Source organism: Xenopus laevis, chromosome 8L (assembly GCF_017654675.1).
Source record: "Xenopus laevis strain J_2021 chromosome 8L, Xenopus_laevis_v10.1, whole genome shotgun sequence".
NCBI classification, from domain to species: domain Eukaryota; kingdom Metazoa; phylum Chordata; class Amphibia; order Anura; family Pipidae; genus Xenopus; species Xenopus laevis.
In genome coordinates, this window is record NC_054385.1 from 71,007,607 (window position 1) to 71,022,069 (window position 14,463).

At 38.5% G+C, this 14,463-nt stretch overlaps 1 protein-coding gene across 2 annotated transcripts; it reads right to left on the minus strand.

Annotated features, from left to right (window-relative positions):
* Positions 1-823: 823 nt before the first annotated feature.
* On the minus strand, positions 824-14,202 carry nop53.L (NOP53 ribosome biogenesis factor L homeolog). Of its 2 annotated transcripts, none has more exons than XM_018229259.2 (13): positions 13,959-14,202; positions 13,610-13,677; positions 13,371-13,452; positions 12,185-12,381; positions 9,688-9,758; positions 9,363-9,458; positions 8,098-8,202; positions 7,736-7,894; positions 6,561-6,736; positions 3,855-3,921; positions 2,295-2,371; positions 1,870-1,926; positions 824-1,016 (listed from the first exon to the last, which is right to left on the minus strand). In XM_018229259.2, the coding sequence occupies exons 1-13, from the start codon at positions 14,153-14,155 to the stop codon at positions 1,010-1,012; spliced, it is 1,359 nt and encodes a 452-aa protein (XP_018084748.1). In that variant the 5' UTR covers positions 14,156-14,202; the 3' UTR covers positions 824-1,009.
* Positions 14,203-14,463: the final 261 nt, after the last annotated feature.

Consider the following 14,463-nt stretch of genomic DNA (forward strand, 5'->3'; position numbering starts at 1 on the left):
AAATGCAAAAATTCATCCCTTGATAAATCTGCCCGTCAATAACCAAAACATTGTCTGATTTGTTCTTTTTACGACTTTAATCCGATTGGTTAGTCGTAGGTAGTGATACTGCAGAAGGTACTTACAACCTTCATCATCTGGTGTTTCCATTACTTTGCCCAGCCCCTGATCTAAATACTATTGTTCATTTTGGCAAAGCTCGGATCCAAGCCACCACCCTTGCGCACTGTTTATCTGGGGCTCCAACCTTCCAGCATCTCTTGGATGTTTTACCAAAGATCAAACAGTGCCAGAAAGTTTACATCTGTGCTTGCTACTGGCAGCATGTGGATGGTTGTTCAGCTCAACAGACTGATATTTAAAACATGGTTTAATCCAAATAAAAACACTGTTCTACTAGTATAAACCATTAGATACTCTAAAAATAAAAAATTGCCATTTCAAGTACTAAGTGCTGCCCTCTGGCTCATATACCAGTGATCCCCAACCAGTGGCTCAGAGTAACATGTTGCTCTCCAAAAACCACAAGTACTGCCAAACATAGGGGCTACCAATTGCCAATCACAGCCCGTATTTGGTATCCCCAGGAACTATTTCCAATCATGTATTGCTCTCCAACTCTCTTTATATTTGAATGTCGCTCGTGGGTAAAGAAAAGGTTGGTGTTCAAAGCTGAAGTCTAATACGTAACAAAAAGAAGCATGTTTTGAGAACTCGAGACTTTTGGCATATTGGATGTAAACATCTGAAAAAGATGTTTAATATGTCTGGGTGACATTCAAACTGATGTCTAGCCACGTTTTACAGATAACAAGTCCATTGCTTAGAATGTGAATATCTTTAATGAAGAAGCAACGCCACAAAGGTAAAGCTTGTACTGTACAGGTAGCTCTGGAGCTGACGGACTGCTTTAAACAACTCAGAAGATCCACATGCTTCATAGAGGTGCAAATATTTGGAAAACCTGTCAATGGCCAGTATTTGCATAGGAAACAAGAGCAGGCAGTTGTTACAACCTGTGAAAAAAAGAAAAACAAAACAAAATGGATTTTCCAGCAATATGAATAGGTACACAGAACACAGAAAATAAGCCAGTTGGCAGGCAATGCACAAATTGCATTGCCTCACAACTCCCTTTAAACCAAACAAAAAGAAAAGAGGTACATCTAGCCGCCTGAAAAAACTATCAGTGCTTAACAGTGGCAATGAAGCCTAAAATTTAAAGAAAAATACAGGCAACATTAGGGCTATTATGTATTTATAAGGAGCCAATATATTCTGATGTGCTGTACAATAAATTGGTATATACAATGAACATACAAAGCAGCTAATAAATTATACAAAAGGAAAAAGCACTGCTTTTCTAAAAGAAAGGGCTGAGATACAAGGTGTGGGGAGTTGGCAAGGCGAGAGATGCGACAGAGGATTGCATTTAGCAGAATATATACACACACTGCAGCTATGTGGCTATGCTTCTCTAAAGAAATGTGTTTTGAGAGAACTTTTGAAGGCAGAAAAGACTGACAAAGCAAGGGTGGAGAATGGGTACAGCCCTAGACAAGTCTTGAACTGATATGTGAGGAGGTAATGAGAGGAGCTGAGAAGAGTTAGTAGAGGAGCATAACTGGCAGTTTGGTGAGTATCTGGAGAAGAGTTCAAAAATGTAGATTGGGACAGAGATATGAACTGCTTTGAATGTCAGGGTCAATACAATATGAAAAAAGGGAGCAAAATTAAACAACTACAATATAGATGTTAAATGGATACTACTGTGGCAAGAACAACAGACAGTGGGGAGTCATTTCCTATGTTTATAGTCTAGAATTTTAACAATGTTCTACTGTAAACAATTAACCAGCAGTGACTTACGTGACTTCCCGGAAAGCACGTTTTTCCACATATTTCACTTTCAACTTCCTGTGAAACCTGGATAGGAAAATAACATTCTTAAAACAAGCATCTTTATTCAGTCACGTGCTTTACAAATTGCCAAAAGATATGCAGCAAAGAAAACATACACAAGATTCACCGACATTGACTTTTGGAAAGTCATGAACTGCCACCTCCAGGAGTAGGTACAAGGCTACAGCATCAAACAACCCCAATAAGTGCACAGAACACCAAGATACAGAACTTTAGAATTTGCCTATATTTCATGTGGTTATACAAAATGGTTCAGTTTCTCAGTGGCAGTTACCTTGGGTTAGTAAAATGGGAAATACCTACAGCAACCAGAGAAGATTTACAAAACATAGGGGAAGGCCTGGATTGAGTTTTTGACTGATGGTACTTACTTTGCTCTCTCTCGTGGTTCAATAATATTCCTCTTCTGGAAGCTCTTAAATCTGTCCATTGCAATGTTCCCTTCAGGCTGTAAAAGATTAAAATTAATTACAATAAAGAAACAGACTATTAAAGGGGATGTTCACATTCCAACACTTTCAGTTCAGTTGTTTGAAGATAAGAAAAAGACTACTTTCAAAATGTTGAATATTGAAGAGGTTTAATTTTTCACTGGTTTGTTTCTTTCTAAAGCAGCTCGGGAGAGGGGGGGGGGGTCACCGACTCAGCAAATGTATCAATTTAGAACAGTTTACAATCTTTGGCCTGAATCCCTGAATTTTATTAAATATGTGGTTTACCTTTAAGTAATGTTTTATAAAGTGGTCAATTCTAAGCAACTTTTCAATGCGAGTTTTTATTTTTATGGTTTTTGAATTATTTGCCCTTTTCTTCCAACTCTTTCCAGCTTTCACATGGGGGTCACTGACCCCCATCTAACCATCTAAAAAAATGCTCTAGAAGGGTACAAAACAGTTGTTGCTATTTTTTAATACTCATTTTCTATCCAGGCCCTGTCCTATTCAGTAGTCCAGTCTCTTATTCAAACCAATGTATGGTTTATAGGGTAATTGGAACCCTAGCAACCAGATTACTTAAATCTAAATAAAAAATGAAAACCAATTACAAATTCTCAGAATAGCACTCTCCAATAATTTAAAGGTAAAAAAAAAAACCTTTAAAAGGCAGTTTCTAATTGAGACAATAGTTGTGACTATTCCACAGATGTTGCTGAGAAATGTATCAACTGAAATGTATGTAACAGTTCAGAATCTGCACTTGGATTACTGATTTGCCAGATACAACATCAAACAAAGTTAAAATTAAAATAAATAAATAAATGGAAAGCAATTGTAAAAAGTCTAGTTCTAGTAAATAACCTGAAAACAACTGAAAAAAATGGGTTTGGCATCCTTTAGTTATGACCCAAATTAAATATCATGGGAAAAAAGAGAAAAAAGAAAAAAGGACCGTGTCAGATGTGGTCGATAAGCTACCTTCTGCCCCAACACTACTGTACGCTGACAGCCTGTTTGTGCACCTTTTTTTTTTTTTTTGCAACAGGCTGATGACATGCTTGACGGTGCAAATTTTATTTTGCGGAAACAGATCAATGTTCTCACCCAGCTTGGATACACCAGCAGACAAAATGCTTTATCTGACATGGCCCTTAGGATATGGGTGCTAAACCAGAGTTAATGTTCCACATTTTTGCAGGATTTGCATAGAATCAATGGTCCTTGTTCAGATAACATGAAACATAACAGAAAAAAATGAAAAGTGCTGGGTCAAGCTCTTGGAGATGATGTGACAGCTACCATTGACTCATCTAAAATAAATTGAAACAAAAGATAAGCCTCAGACCCCAGGATACTGCCTACATGGCACATCCTGAGTTACCCTGTATTGGCTTCACATTGCCAGCATGAACCGCTGGAAATGCTCACAGCGCAAGGATGGGTCTCATCATTGGCAAAGGATTTTAAGAGAGTAAAACTAAGCTGTCCATTTACCTTCAACTTCCTCAGGGATTCTGGAAGCTCATCACTAAGTAGTACATCTATTTCTGGTTCTTTATACCTGCAAAAGTCAAACATATGTTCATAGGACTCGCTTTGAAGGGAATGCAGACTTACAGGAGAATGACAATATATGAGCAAAACGAAAAAAATTAAATTTACTGCCCTCAGAACCCAGGTATTGGTCAACACACCAACGCCCCAGGTCACCCTGAGTTAGCCTCACATCCCCAGTTTAGACTACTGGGAATACTCACAGCGCAAGGATGTCTCTCCTCACAGGGCAGATTAAGTGATATCAATTGAAGAGTAGACAGTTATGGACCATATGCCCCCAAACAGTATAGGTCTCTATAAATATATATAGCACAAAACAGCCCATATGTAACACTGCTTCATCTAAATAGCCCATTTTAATAAAAATATACTTTTCTAGCAGTTGTGTCATTGGGTAATCTTGAAGAGAAAATTGCCATTTTAAGTACCAAGGGCTGCGCCCTGGGATTGTATAATTCACAGTGCACACAAACATGTTAGGTCACATGAGCCAATTTTTGTCTTTTGCTCCCATACATCTTCCTGTTACAGTTAGAGCTGTGTTATTTATGGTCAGGTGATCTCTGAGGCAGCACAGAGAACATCACAGAAAATGACGACTCAAGTTAAGGGATGCAAAAGAGCAATATTTACCGATCTATATTGCAGTTTGGGAAGATTCATATTAAGCCTCTTAATAGGATTTAAAATCAGCTAGTTAAAGGAACAGTAACACCAAAAAATTTAAGTGTTTTAAAGTAATGAAAATATCATGTACTGTTGTCCTGCACTGGTAATGATCCGTTTGCTTCAGAAACACTACTATAGTTCATATAAACAAGCTGTTATGGAGCAATGGCGGGAATTGAAAAACTGCTATATGGCACAGGTTAGCTAATGGATAACAGATAACACCATAAGACAGACAGAGCTTATTTGCTATCTGCTGTGTAACCTGAGCCTTTTCTCCTTTGAATGGCTGCCCCCATTGCAACACAGCAGCTTATTTATATAAACAATAGTAGTTTAAGAAAACACAACAGTTTTACCAGTGCAGAGCAACACTGCATTATATTTTCATTACTTTAAAACACTTATTTTTTGACGTTACTGTACCTTTAAGTATTCTTTCTGAGAGTATAGAATTCCTTTAAAAGGAGAATATAGCACAGGCCTGCATGGTAGATATTTACCATTCCATGTGCGTTAAAAACAAAGGTTTCTAGAATACTCCAAACCTCAGGATTAAGTAAATTCAGCCATTTTAAACAATAGCACAGTGTGGTGCAATTAAAGTTCTGTTATCCTTCCAGGCAATCTTAAACGGATCAAAGTAAGTCCTCTGCATAAATTATGAGATCTCTATGATCACAAAACAAATGCAGAATTATTGAAGCGTTTCCCAAACTGTAATGTGTATGGTTTTTAATACTTAATGTGCTTCAACTCTGAATTTTCAACAGAGATCATTGGACACCACCCTGCACGATTATGGGTTCTGCAAAATGTTTTACACTTGTGTTTAAACCTTAAATGGGAACATATTTCCTGACATTAACGGTGTTAAGAAAAGTATTAAGGAAATGCTTAGCGAATTGTTAAAAACATATACATATTGGTTATCTAAAGTTACTGAATAATTCAGCCCTATTTAAGAATAGTGTAAGAAAAGTAATTGGGTTTACATGGTAGGGTAACTAAATTGATCAGAATTCTCAATATACAGTACATGTACTGGTGGGTATAAAAAAAATAAAATAAAAAACAAAAGCAACAAAGTACAATTGAGTTTACTCTAATCAATGAAAAACAGCCACTTGGTAGAGAATCACATACACTACAGCCCTACAAGTCTTTATGGATAATCAATCTAATTTTAAGGGATATTGTCATGGGAAATTTTTTTTTTTTGTTTTTTTAAATGAACCAGTTAATAGTGCTGCCCCAGCAGAATTCTGCACTGAAATCCATTTCTCAAAAGAGCAAACAGATTTTTTTTCTGACATGGGGCTAGACATTTTGTCAATTTCCCAGCTGCCCCAAGTCATGTGACTTGTGCTCTGATAAACTTCAATCACTCTTTACTGCAAGTTAGAGTGATATCACCCCCTCCCTTTTCCCCCCCCAGCAGCCAAACAAAAGAACAATGGGAAGGTAACCAGATAGCAGCTCCCTAACACAAGAGAACAGCTGCCTGGCAGATCTAAGAACAACACTCAATAGTAAAAACCCATGTCCCACTGAGACGCATTCAGTTACAATGAGAAGGAAAAACATCAGCCTGCCAGAAAGCATTTCTCTACTAAAGTGCAGGCACAAGTCACATGACTGGGGGCAGCTGGGAAACTGACAAAATGTCTAGCCCCATGTCAGATATCAAAATTGAATATAAAAAAAAAAAAAATCTGTTTGCTCTTGAGAAATGGATTTCAGTGCAGAATTCTGCTGGAGTAGCACTATTAACTGATGCGTTTTGAAAAAAACATGTTTTCCAATGACAGGATCCCTTTAAATAGAAGGATCCTACCAGGATTTGTTTTCTTAAAAACTATTTATGAAAAGCTATAGATGCCAACACAGTTTGTCCAAAAAAATTTTTTTTTGGACTGCAGGATTGCTACAAATGGAATAGGGTCAGGTTAGTGTTACTGCTGCTTCACTTACTTAAGACGGCCTAGCCTACGTGGCTGCAGGGCCTCTTTTTTACGGTTCTCTGCTCTCACTGCTTTGCGCCGTGCCAGCTCTCCCTCGCGCTTTGCAAGTGCTGTTTGAATTGACCTCAACTGGAAGAGACTCTGCTTACGTTGATTCTTTATTTTATCTGCTTGCAGCTTGGCTCGCTGGTTAAAAAGTAAGGAGTGTTTTAGAAGTTAAAGATACATAGTGATATGTCAAACTGATTTTTAAACCAAATCATACATCTAAAGCCTAGAAATTCCTCAGTTCATCATGTTTTCTAGCAGCTGGGTCAGATTATTTGTGAAGTAAGGTTAATGTCAGAGAGCTTTTAATAATAAATAACTATGAGAGGGGTGTTTTGACTGCTGCTTCTCTTTTCCTAATTATGGCAGTGTTTGTTCTAACAGTCTTGTAGGACATAAGCCGATCACATACCACTACCCAATTCACAGTGGAAAGTATTTCCAACATCCAACATAAATTTACACCATACGTATGTGGCCTATTCACAACTAAACTAGAAAGATGTTCAACCCTTCATTATAGTAGTCAACACATGCTTATTGTTAATACATTCACAACTAATAACTAAAAGTGCCACATGATGGTAAAGAGATTTCCTATCTATCCCACACCCCTTTCATAAAAAGAAATGCTGTACCCATATACCCACCAAACTGTGTTTTTCTCCAGCTGCAGCAACTTGCAGAGAACAATGGAGGCTGTTAAGATAAATAACTGAAAAACTCCAATCTCCTCTATGCCCAGCTACCATTTTCCCCACAGTACTACACACACACGTTCTTTTTGAAAAAAAGTTATACAACAGAAATAGGCAGTAAGACAATCATTTACTATGAATTTTCAAAACACACAAGTGATAATGGAAAAAAAAATGAAAACTCAACTTGCACAATACAATATAGCCCTTACCACAAAAAGAATTAATTTTGTTATGGGTGGGTGCTCAAAAATCACTGTGAAGAATTTTCTTTTAGTAATGTAAATATTGATGTTTAGTAAAATTTCCAAATACTATTATGAGACTAATAAGGACATTAAAGAACCCAGATTTAAAATTTGAATATCAATATTCGATATTCAAAAAGGTTACATTGCTAATTATACATATATATCATTTGACCAGGGGAAAGTCTCACCAGAAATTTAGCTTCCTTTTCCTTCTTTCTTTGCCGCTCAGTTTTTCGCTCTCTCCGCAAACCAGGACCAGTTCCTTGCTCTTCAGACCCATCTTCGACAGCAGTCATCTCCTCAGTTTCTTCCACAAGGCCTTCACATAGCTCCTGAAACTTGCTTTCCTGAGAAAGAATAAAGAGTAACTAAAACAGTACCCTGCACTTGATCCTAACTAAACTGCATAAATCCATATTAAAAAAGAAAATATACACCCCTATTTTGACATGAGCTGATCCAGTTGTGCTTATTTAAAAAATACATAAACACTAAACTTCAAGAGATAATGGAATGGTTTTATTTTCACAAAAACATGCTTTACACTGACCTGGGTGGGAGCATCTGCAGCAGTGGGAAACTTGAGCTGTCTTTCAATCTTTTCTTCCTCTTTTAATTTCTTTAATTCCACTTCATGAGCTTGCAAAAGAAGTGCCTGTTCAAACAAACTTTTATATTATCCTCTATGACATAACTCAATATGTAGTGGCATAATCGGATTGGTCAGGGAATGTGTTTTTTTCTTCTTTTTTTTTTTTAAAGTAAACTAATGGCTGATTGAAGCTCAGCATCTTTGAAAACCCTTAGATGCATTGCTTGTCCTATGATACTATAGTTTACAATTAAATGATAACATCAGGGCCGGCCTTAGGCCTATTGGACCCAATAGGGCCCCGCACCTCTGGGGGCCCCGCACCACAGGGCAGCACATATAATATTTCCCTCAGCACATGATGCTGCCTGGCCTGCCCCCAACTTTGAGAGTCCAGCCCACCCCCAACTCTGATAAGCCAGCCTATCCCCCCAACTCCATAGGTCTAGCCTGCCCCCAACTCTCATAGGCCCAGCTTTCCTCCAACCTTGATAGGCCCTGCCTGCCCAAATCCAACCAAGCCTGCTCCCAAGCTGAATCGGCCCAGCCTGCCCCAAACTAATTGGCCCAGTCCACTCTCCTATTTCCTCCCTCTCTCTCTTACCCTGTGTGCCCCTATTATGTGCCCCTATTTCATCCCTCTCACTCTCTTACCTTGTCTGCCCCTTTGCTTTCTATTTTGTGCCTGTATGCCCTTATTTTCCTAAATACTTGGTGTGTCAGTAGCCAGCAACACTTTGTCTAGGGGCCCCGCCAACATGGTCCCAATTGGGCCCCACATTTGATAGGATCAGCCCTGGATAACATGAAACTGTTAGTGTTTCAGAGAATCTAACACTAAAGTTCCAGAATCTTACTTCACAATAGAAAAAGAGGAGGTAGGGGTTACCTTACATGGTGAAATTATATTGGTATGGGGGGGGGGGGGTTCCCTGCAAACAGAGAAACTCATGGTTTACTGAAGAATTACCATTTAATCTCAGCATTTAAATGAAGTCTTAGTATCTGTAGTTCTGATTAGCAGCACCAAAACACTTCTCAGACTAACTTAAGCGGCAATGGATTGAGCTTTACACAGTAAACAACTTGAATGAGGCTGGAATGTTGTGTTCAAATACGTTTTTTTTTTTTTTTTTTAAATAAAACAGACAACCTGCAGAAGGTTATGCATTTGTGCCCTGCAGCACTACACAGTTACATAGCATTATATGCAGAACCAATACCTGATGTGACTGGAATGATGGGTTGTAGGATGACCCAGACCCCACAGTTTCAATAGCTGGGATCTCCGAAGGTTTGGCGTTTAATCTATCTGGATGCTAAAAGAAAGGATGTATAAAACAATTAGTTTAAAAGCAAACCGGAGAATATGACTGCACTGTGCAATTACACATCTAATAACATTTAATTTAAAAATAATTCTAGCGGGTCAGTGATATGATGGGCTACCCATCAGTAGGTGTAATGCTTATCTTATTAAACAAATGCATCATACACCATAACAACCTCACTTGCTTTAAAAAAAAAAACATACAAGATAAAACTCACCTTAACTCTGCTTTTTTTAGTCTGTTCAAGGTACCAAGAGTCCTTTCCTTGATGTTCAGAGTCTAGGGGATCTAAATAATATTACCATTAATCTACAAAACAAGTCTATTAAGTGATATTTGTCCTGCAAAGCCATCCTGGCTACATACACTTCAAAGCAAACATCAATTTCAATAAAGCCTTAAGGAACAAGGGAAAATGGCAAGTTTACATTTGACCTGGTATACAAATATTTTTAGCAGTCATGTTCTGCTTAGACATCCCACCACAGGGAAGTATATTTTCAAATAGATTATATGTAAATACATCTTTAAAGGACATGTACCCCCCACAAACAAGCACAAAAATGTAATCAGTGCCCAGCCTCTTTGAAATCTTTAGATACCTGCCACTCTGGTTGTTAAAAGGTTTAACTGTCAGGCTGCAGCATTTAGAATTCCTTCTCCTCCTCTAACCCTCTCTGCCCACTCCCTCCGGAATTTACTTTGGCTGTTGGCTTATGTGCATGCTCAGTTCAGATTATTAAACCCACCCTCCAGTCTAACAGCCAATGAAGCAATAGGATTGCTGGTTCCCTTAGAAACTAGATGTCTGATCCTATTTTTTTATTCCTAACCACCACTCCTGAGCTCAGCTTAACCATTACAGAACCCAACCCCAGCAGAACTTTTTATCAAAGTATGGTGTGCCTGTGTAAACCTGCATTCTGCTTTGTATGAACTTTACAGCATACATGTCCCGTTTGCAGATGTCAATGTTACTGATGGTGTCAGAGGGAAAATGGCCGCTGGGTGAAAGCTATTTGTTGTTTTGGGAAAATGTGAAGGGCTGGCAAACGGAGGGGGTATATGCAGTACAAATGATGTGGCTTGGGTGAGGAAGATATGCTCAACTTATATACATGGTAGGAAAATGTAGGCTTTGCATGTCCTTTAATAGTTGGTATTACTGGTCCTCTATTTTAACCGTCGTCCCTGGAGTTCTGGGGCCACCAGGGTCTGTCATCTCAGGGCCCCAATACCCCAAGCCATGTCATGAAAACATGTGGGTGATTTGCAAAACCAGCCAGCTGACACAATCATAAACTGCCAGAAGAGTAGGGGCAATTCACATTCAGGGTAGCACACTCTTAAAACTATATTCTGAGAATTTACAACTTACAATTTTATGGTTTATGCTTAAATAGTTCAGCATATATTTATACCATTAATACCATTGTAGCCTCGCAAAGCAATAGTTTGGAAAGAGGCAGAAAAGGAAGACAAAATTCAAGAAGTATTAAAATAAAGAACTTCTTAAAAGTGTAGGTCAGTCTAGAATAAGTATAAAATAAAAAATAAGAAAAGATTTGCACCTTCCAAACACCAGTAGTTTAGGAGTATTGCAGTTAGTAAATATGTACTTTTATGTAAATATGCTTTGAAAAAGTAAAAAAAACAAACAAACCCCACTTAACTGAAAAATATTGCACAAAAATTGATTCTAAGTGTACACCATGGTTTAGCTGAATACTGTTCCCTGTTCTATGGGCAGCAATATGGGGGTTATTCATATATTGGTCCTATGATGTTAATGCCTAACCATATAGACACAAAGCCACTTACTTTATTAACATTCTACAATATACTAAAATTTAAAGGGGAACAATTGCAAAAATGAAAATATAAGAATCATACTGAAAGAAGAAATTGGTTATACATAATCAGTTATAAATTCTGACTGGTTTCTGAAAACAATCAAGCTACTCTCCTCTCAACATGTTTATCTTCATGCAAGAGTTGGAAATTCTAATTTTAAATAGTTAGGTCTTATACATCCTTTGAGGGGTGGGGGTGATCTAGATGTACTACAGTTCGCTCTTTCAAAATCACCAGAGATCCTGTCTCTCTACATGCAGATTTTCTGCATGTAGAGTTTTGTTACATTTTGTTTTGCGCTGGAATCAATTACGGGAGTGAGTTCTAATATATATATGATAATAAACGGAGCCCCCCTAAAAGACGCATTCGATCTGTCAATGAAAATCTGGCACCCCCAACTTGTGCATTAAGTGAGGATGAAGAGAGCAGATACAGAGAGGGAAGTAGAGAAACTTGATTATTTCAGAAATGGCACATGAAATAATGAAAGTTGTATGGCAACTTTATATTACATTTTGATTTTCGCATTAGGTCCCCTTTGAGAACACAAGGAGAAACAAACATGTGCAATTTTTCTTTGCTGGTTAAGGCTGGACAGATTAGATGCCACTGGGTTTAAGAAAGATAGAATAGAACTATATACCCTTTGTTTCAATCTCAAGAAAAAAAAAGAAAAAAAAAAAAAAATCAGCCACCAAATCCCAAACTGCACCTAAACAGAATATGGACTCAGAAAATTAACTCAATATGGACACCAATTTCAGTCTTAAAAACACTGGAGAGCTTAAAATAAGCTTGAGGTTCAGGCACAACTACACGTAAGGGAACAGTCAAATGAAAAGTGTAAAAGTTCTTACTTTTTTCTCCCCAGATGTCATAAAAGCTCCTGCCGGGGTTGTTGTTGGCTTGTGCTTTAGCCTTTGAATTGCTCTTATTAAGCCGTGCTTGCAAAAGTTTTTCTGACCGAGAAAGGATTCCTCTCTTCTCCAACTGTGCTTGCAACTCCTGTTTTCTCTTCAGTTTTCTTCCATTTGGGACTTGATGTGAGGCTATACTGTAGGCAGAGGGTTTAGGGAAAACAAAGTAACATTTGACTTTATTTAGCAAGCATCAACTGTTCGTCCACTTCTTTTCTACATGTAAGCAGAGTTTTACAAGAAACAATCATCTGGCTTGCCAGTCAAGCTATTGCCAGCAAAATAAATAGGGAACCATCCTGGGCAATTTGTTGCCTGCTTGCAAAGCTATTAAAAATTTTGTGGCAAAAGACTGGAATCCCAGAGAGTTAGATTGCCAGTACAGTGTTTTGATCATTGATATTTCACATCTGTGATACTGTAGCACCCAGGTCCAGCACCCTCAGGCAAGATCAGCCCCAGGATCGGTGCCGGTAGTACCATAGCCCAAAAACAGGTGTAAATGTTCCACAGGAGTGGTTTGTAATTGTCATTATAGAAAACTATAAATTGTGTTTAGTTTAAAAATAAAAACCGGGTAAATAGATAGGCTGTGCAAAATAAAAAATGTTTCTAATAGTTAGTTAGCCAACAATGTAATGTATAAAGGCTGGAGTGATTTGATGTATAACATGTCAGTCAGAACACTACTTCCTGCTTTTCAGCTCTCTTGGTTTACACTGGCTGGTTACCCTGGTTACCAGGCAGTAACCAATCAGAGACTTGAGGGGGGGGGCACATGGGTCATATCTGTTGCTTTTGAATCTGAGCTGAATGCTGAGGATCAATTGCAAACTCACTGAACAGAAATGTACCATGTGGCCCCCCTTCAAGTCGCTGACTAACTCAGAGTTATAGAGCTGAAAAGCAGGAAGTTGGATTCTGGCTGTTTTATTAGACATCCGTTCACTCCAGCCTTTATATATTACATTTTTGGCTAACTAACTATATTAGAATTTTTTTTTATTTTGCACAGCCTATTTACCCAGTTGTTATTTTCACACTGGACTATTCCTTTAAACTGCATGTGTGTGAGATTATACTGTTCATGCATCGACAAAGATGGCTGCATTTTTCATATACTCACTCTTTTGGAGGGGGGATCTTAGAGTCACTTTGCAGGATCAGATCTATATGCAGTGGTGCATCCTTCCTCTTTAACTTGGCAGCTGCAGGAAAAAAAAAAATACACAGATGTTTGTAACCCCGCTGCTTAATGTTGTAATTCCTTGCAATCACCCACATGTCCCATAGACAAGCAAGCAGTCAGCTACATAAACCAATACTGTATGTTACTGTATGTATACCTACTGGGGTTACGCGTACCTTTTTTTTTTGGTTTGGCAGTGTCCACAAAAAACAGGCTGTCATCTGCTTTATCTTGCAATAGCCCCCTAAAGGAAAAAAAAAGATTAAGTGACAATTTTGCCTTTAAAAAAAACCCATACTGCATACTTTGCTCTTTTTACTGGTGTCTCAGAAGCATGACCAGGAATACTCAATGCAGTGCTCATTGCTTACAAGCAATCCAACCTTCGTGATCGCATGAACATGAAACTCTCACTCTGTTGTCAAATTATTCTTATTTATTGCCCTTATTAACACACGGGACGCGCTGTACACACAGTATAGTAGTAATAAACACAGGTCCCAGCGTTCAGCTTGTGCTCCTCACCCTGCCGTTCTCTCCTGTAAACGGACATCGTCCAAGAATTCTTCCACGTCTTTCACATCGCTGTGCCGTAACCAGTTTTTCTTCTTGTTCTTATTCACCCGTTTCCTTTTACCCAAGCCCTTCTGTCCTGCCTTTGAACCGGGACCGAAGCCCAAAAAATCCGCGTGCGCCACGCTACCATCACCGGGCGCTGCCATTTTTAAAGAAGGGCGGAACTTCCGAGTTCTCTCTTCCTCACTGCGCCTGCGCCAGTGACTTATTGGCAACACGTGGGAAGTATGTCCTGTTCTCTCGTCAAACTGAATTGTCAGTCAATAAGGACGCCATGTTGTCTCACTGCAGGCGCTCATCACAGAGACTTTACTGTGTTTATGTAGCACTATTATGCTACTGCAAGAAATCTGGCTGAGTTTCTTTTACCCTCCTACACTTGAGTGTGATTTGTACATATGGTTGGCCTAAATGCAATCTTCAGTCATCAAGCTGCACTATCATTTTATTGTGC

What these genes read in the sequence shown, in the direction of transcription:
- nop53.L (XM_018229259.2), bottom strand. Translation starts at nt 14,155, where the DNA reads ATGGCAGCGCCCGGTGATGGTAGCGTGGCGCACGCGGATTTTTTGGGC. An exon ending in TTACAGGAGAGAACGGCAGG is followed by an intron (nt 13,678 to 13,958) that starts GTGAGGAGCACA and finishes TTTTTCCTTTAG; the next exon opens with GGGGCTATTGCAAGATAAAG. An exon ending in AATCCCTGAGGAAGTTGAAG is followed by an intron (nt 2,372 to 3,854) that starts GTAAATGGACAG and finishes AATCTTTTACAG; the next exon opens with CCTGAAGGGAACATTGCAAT.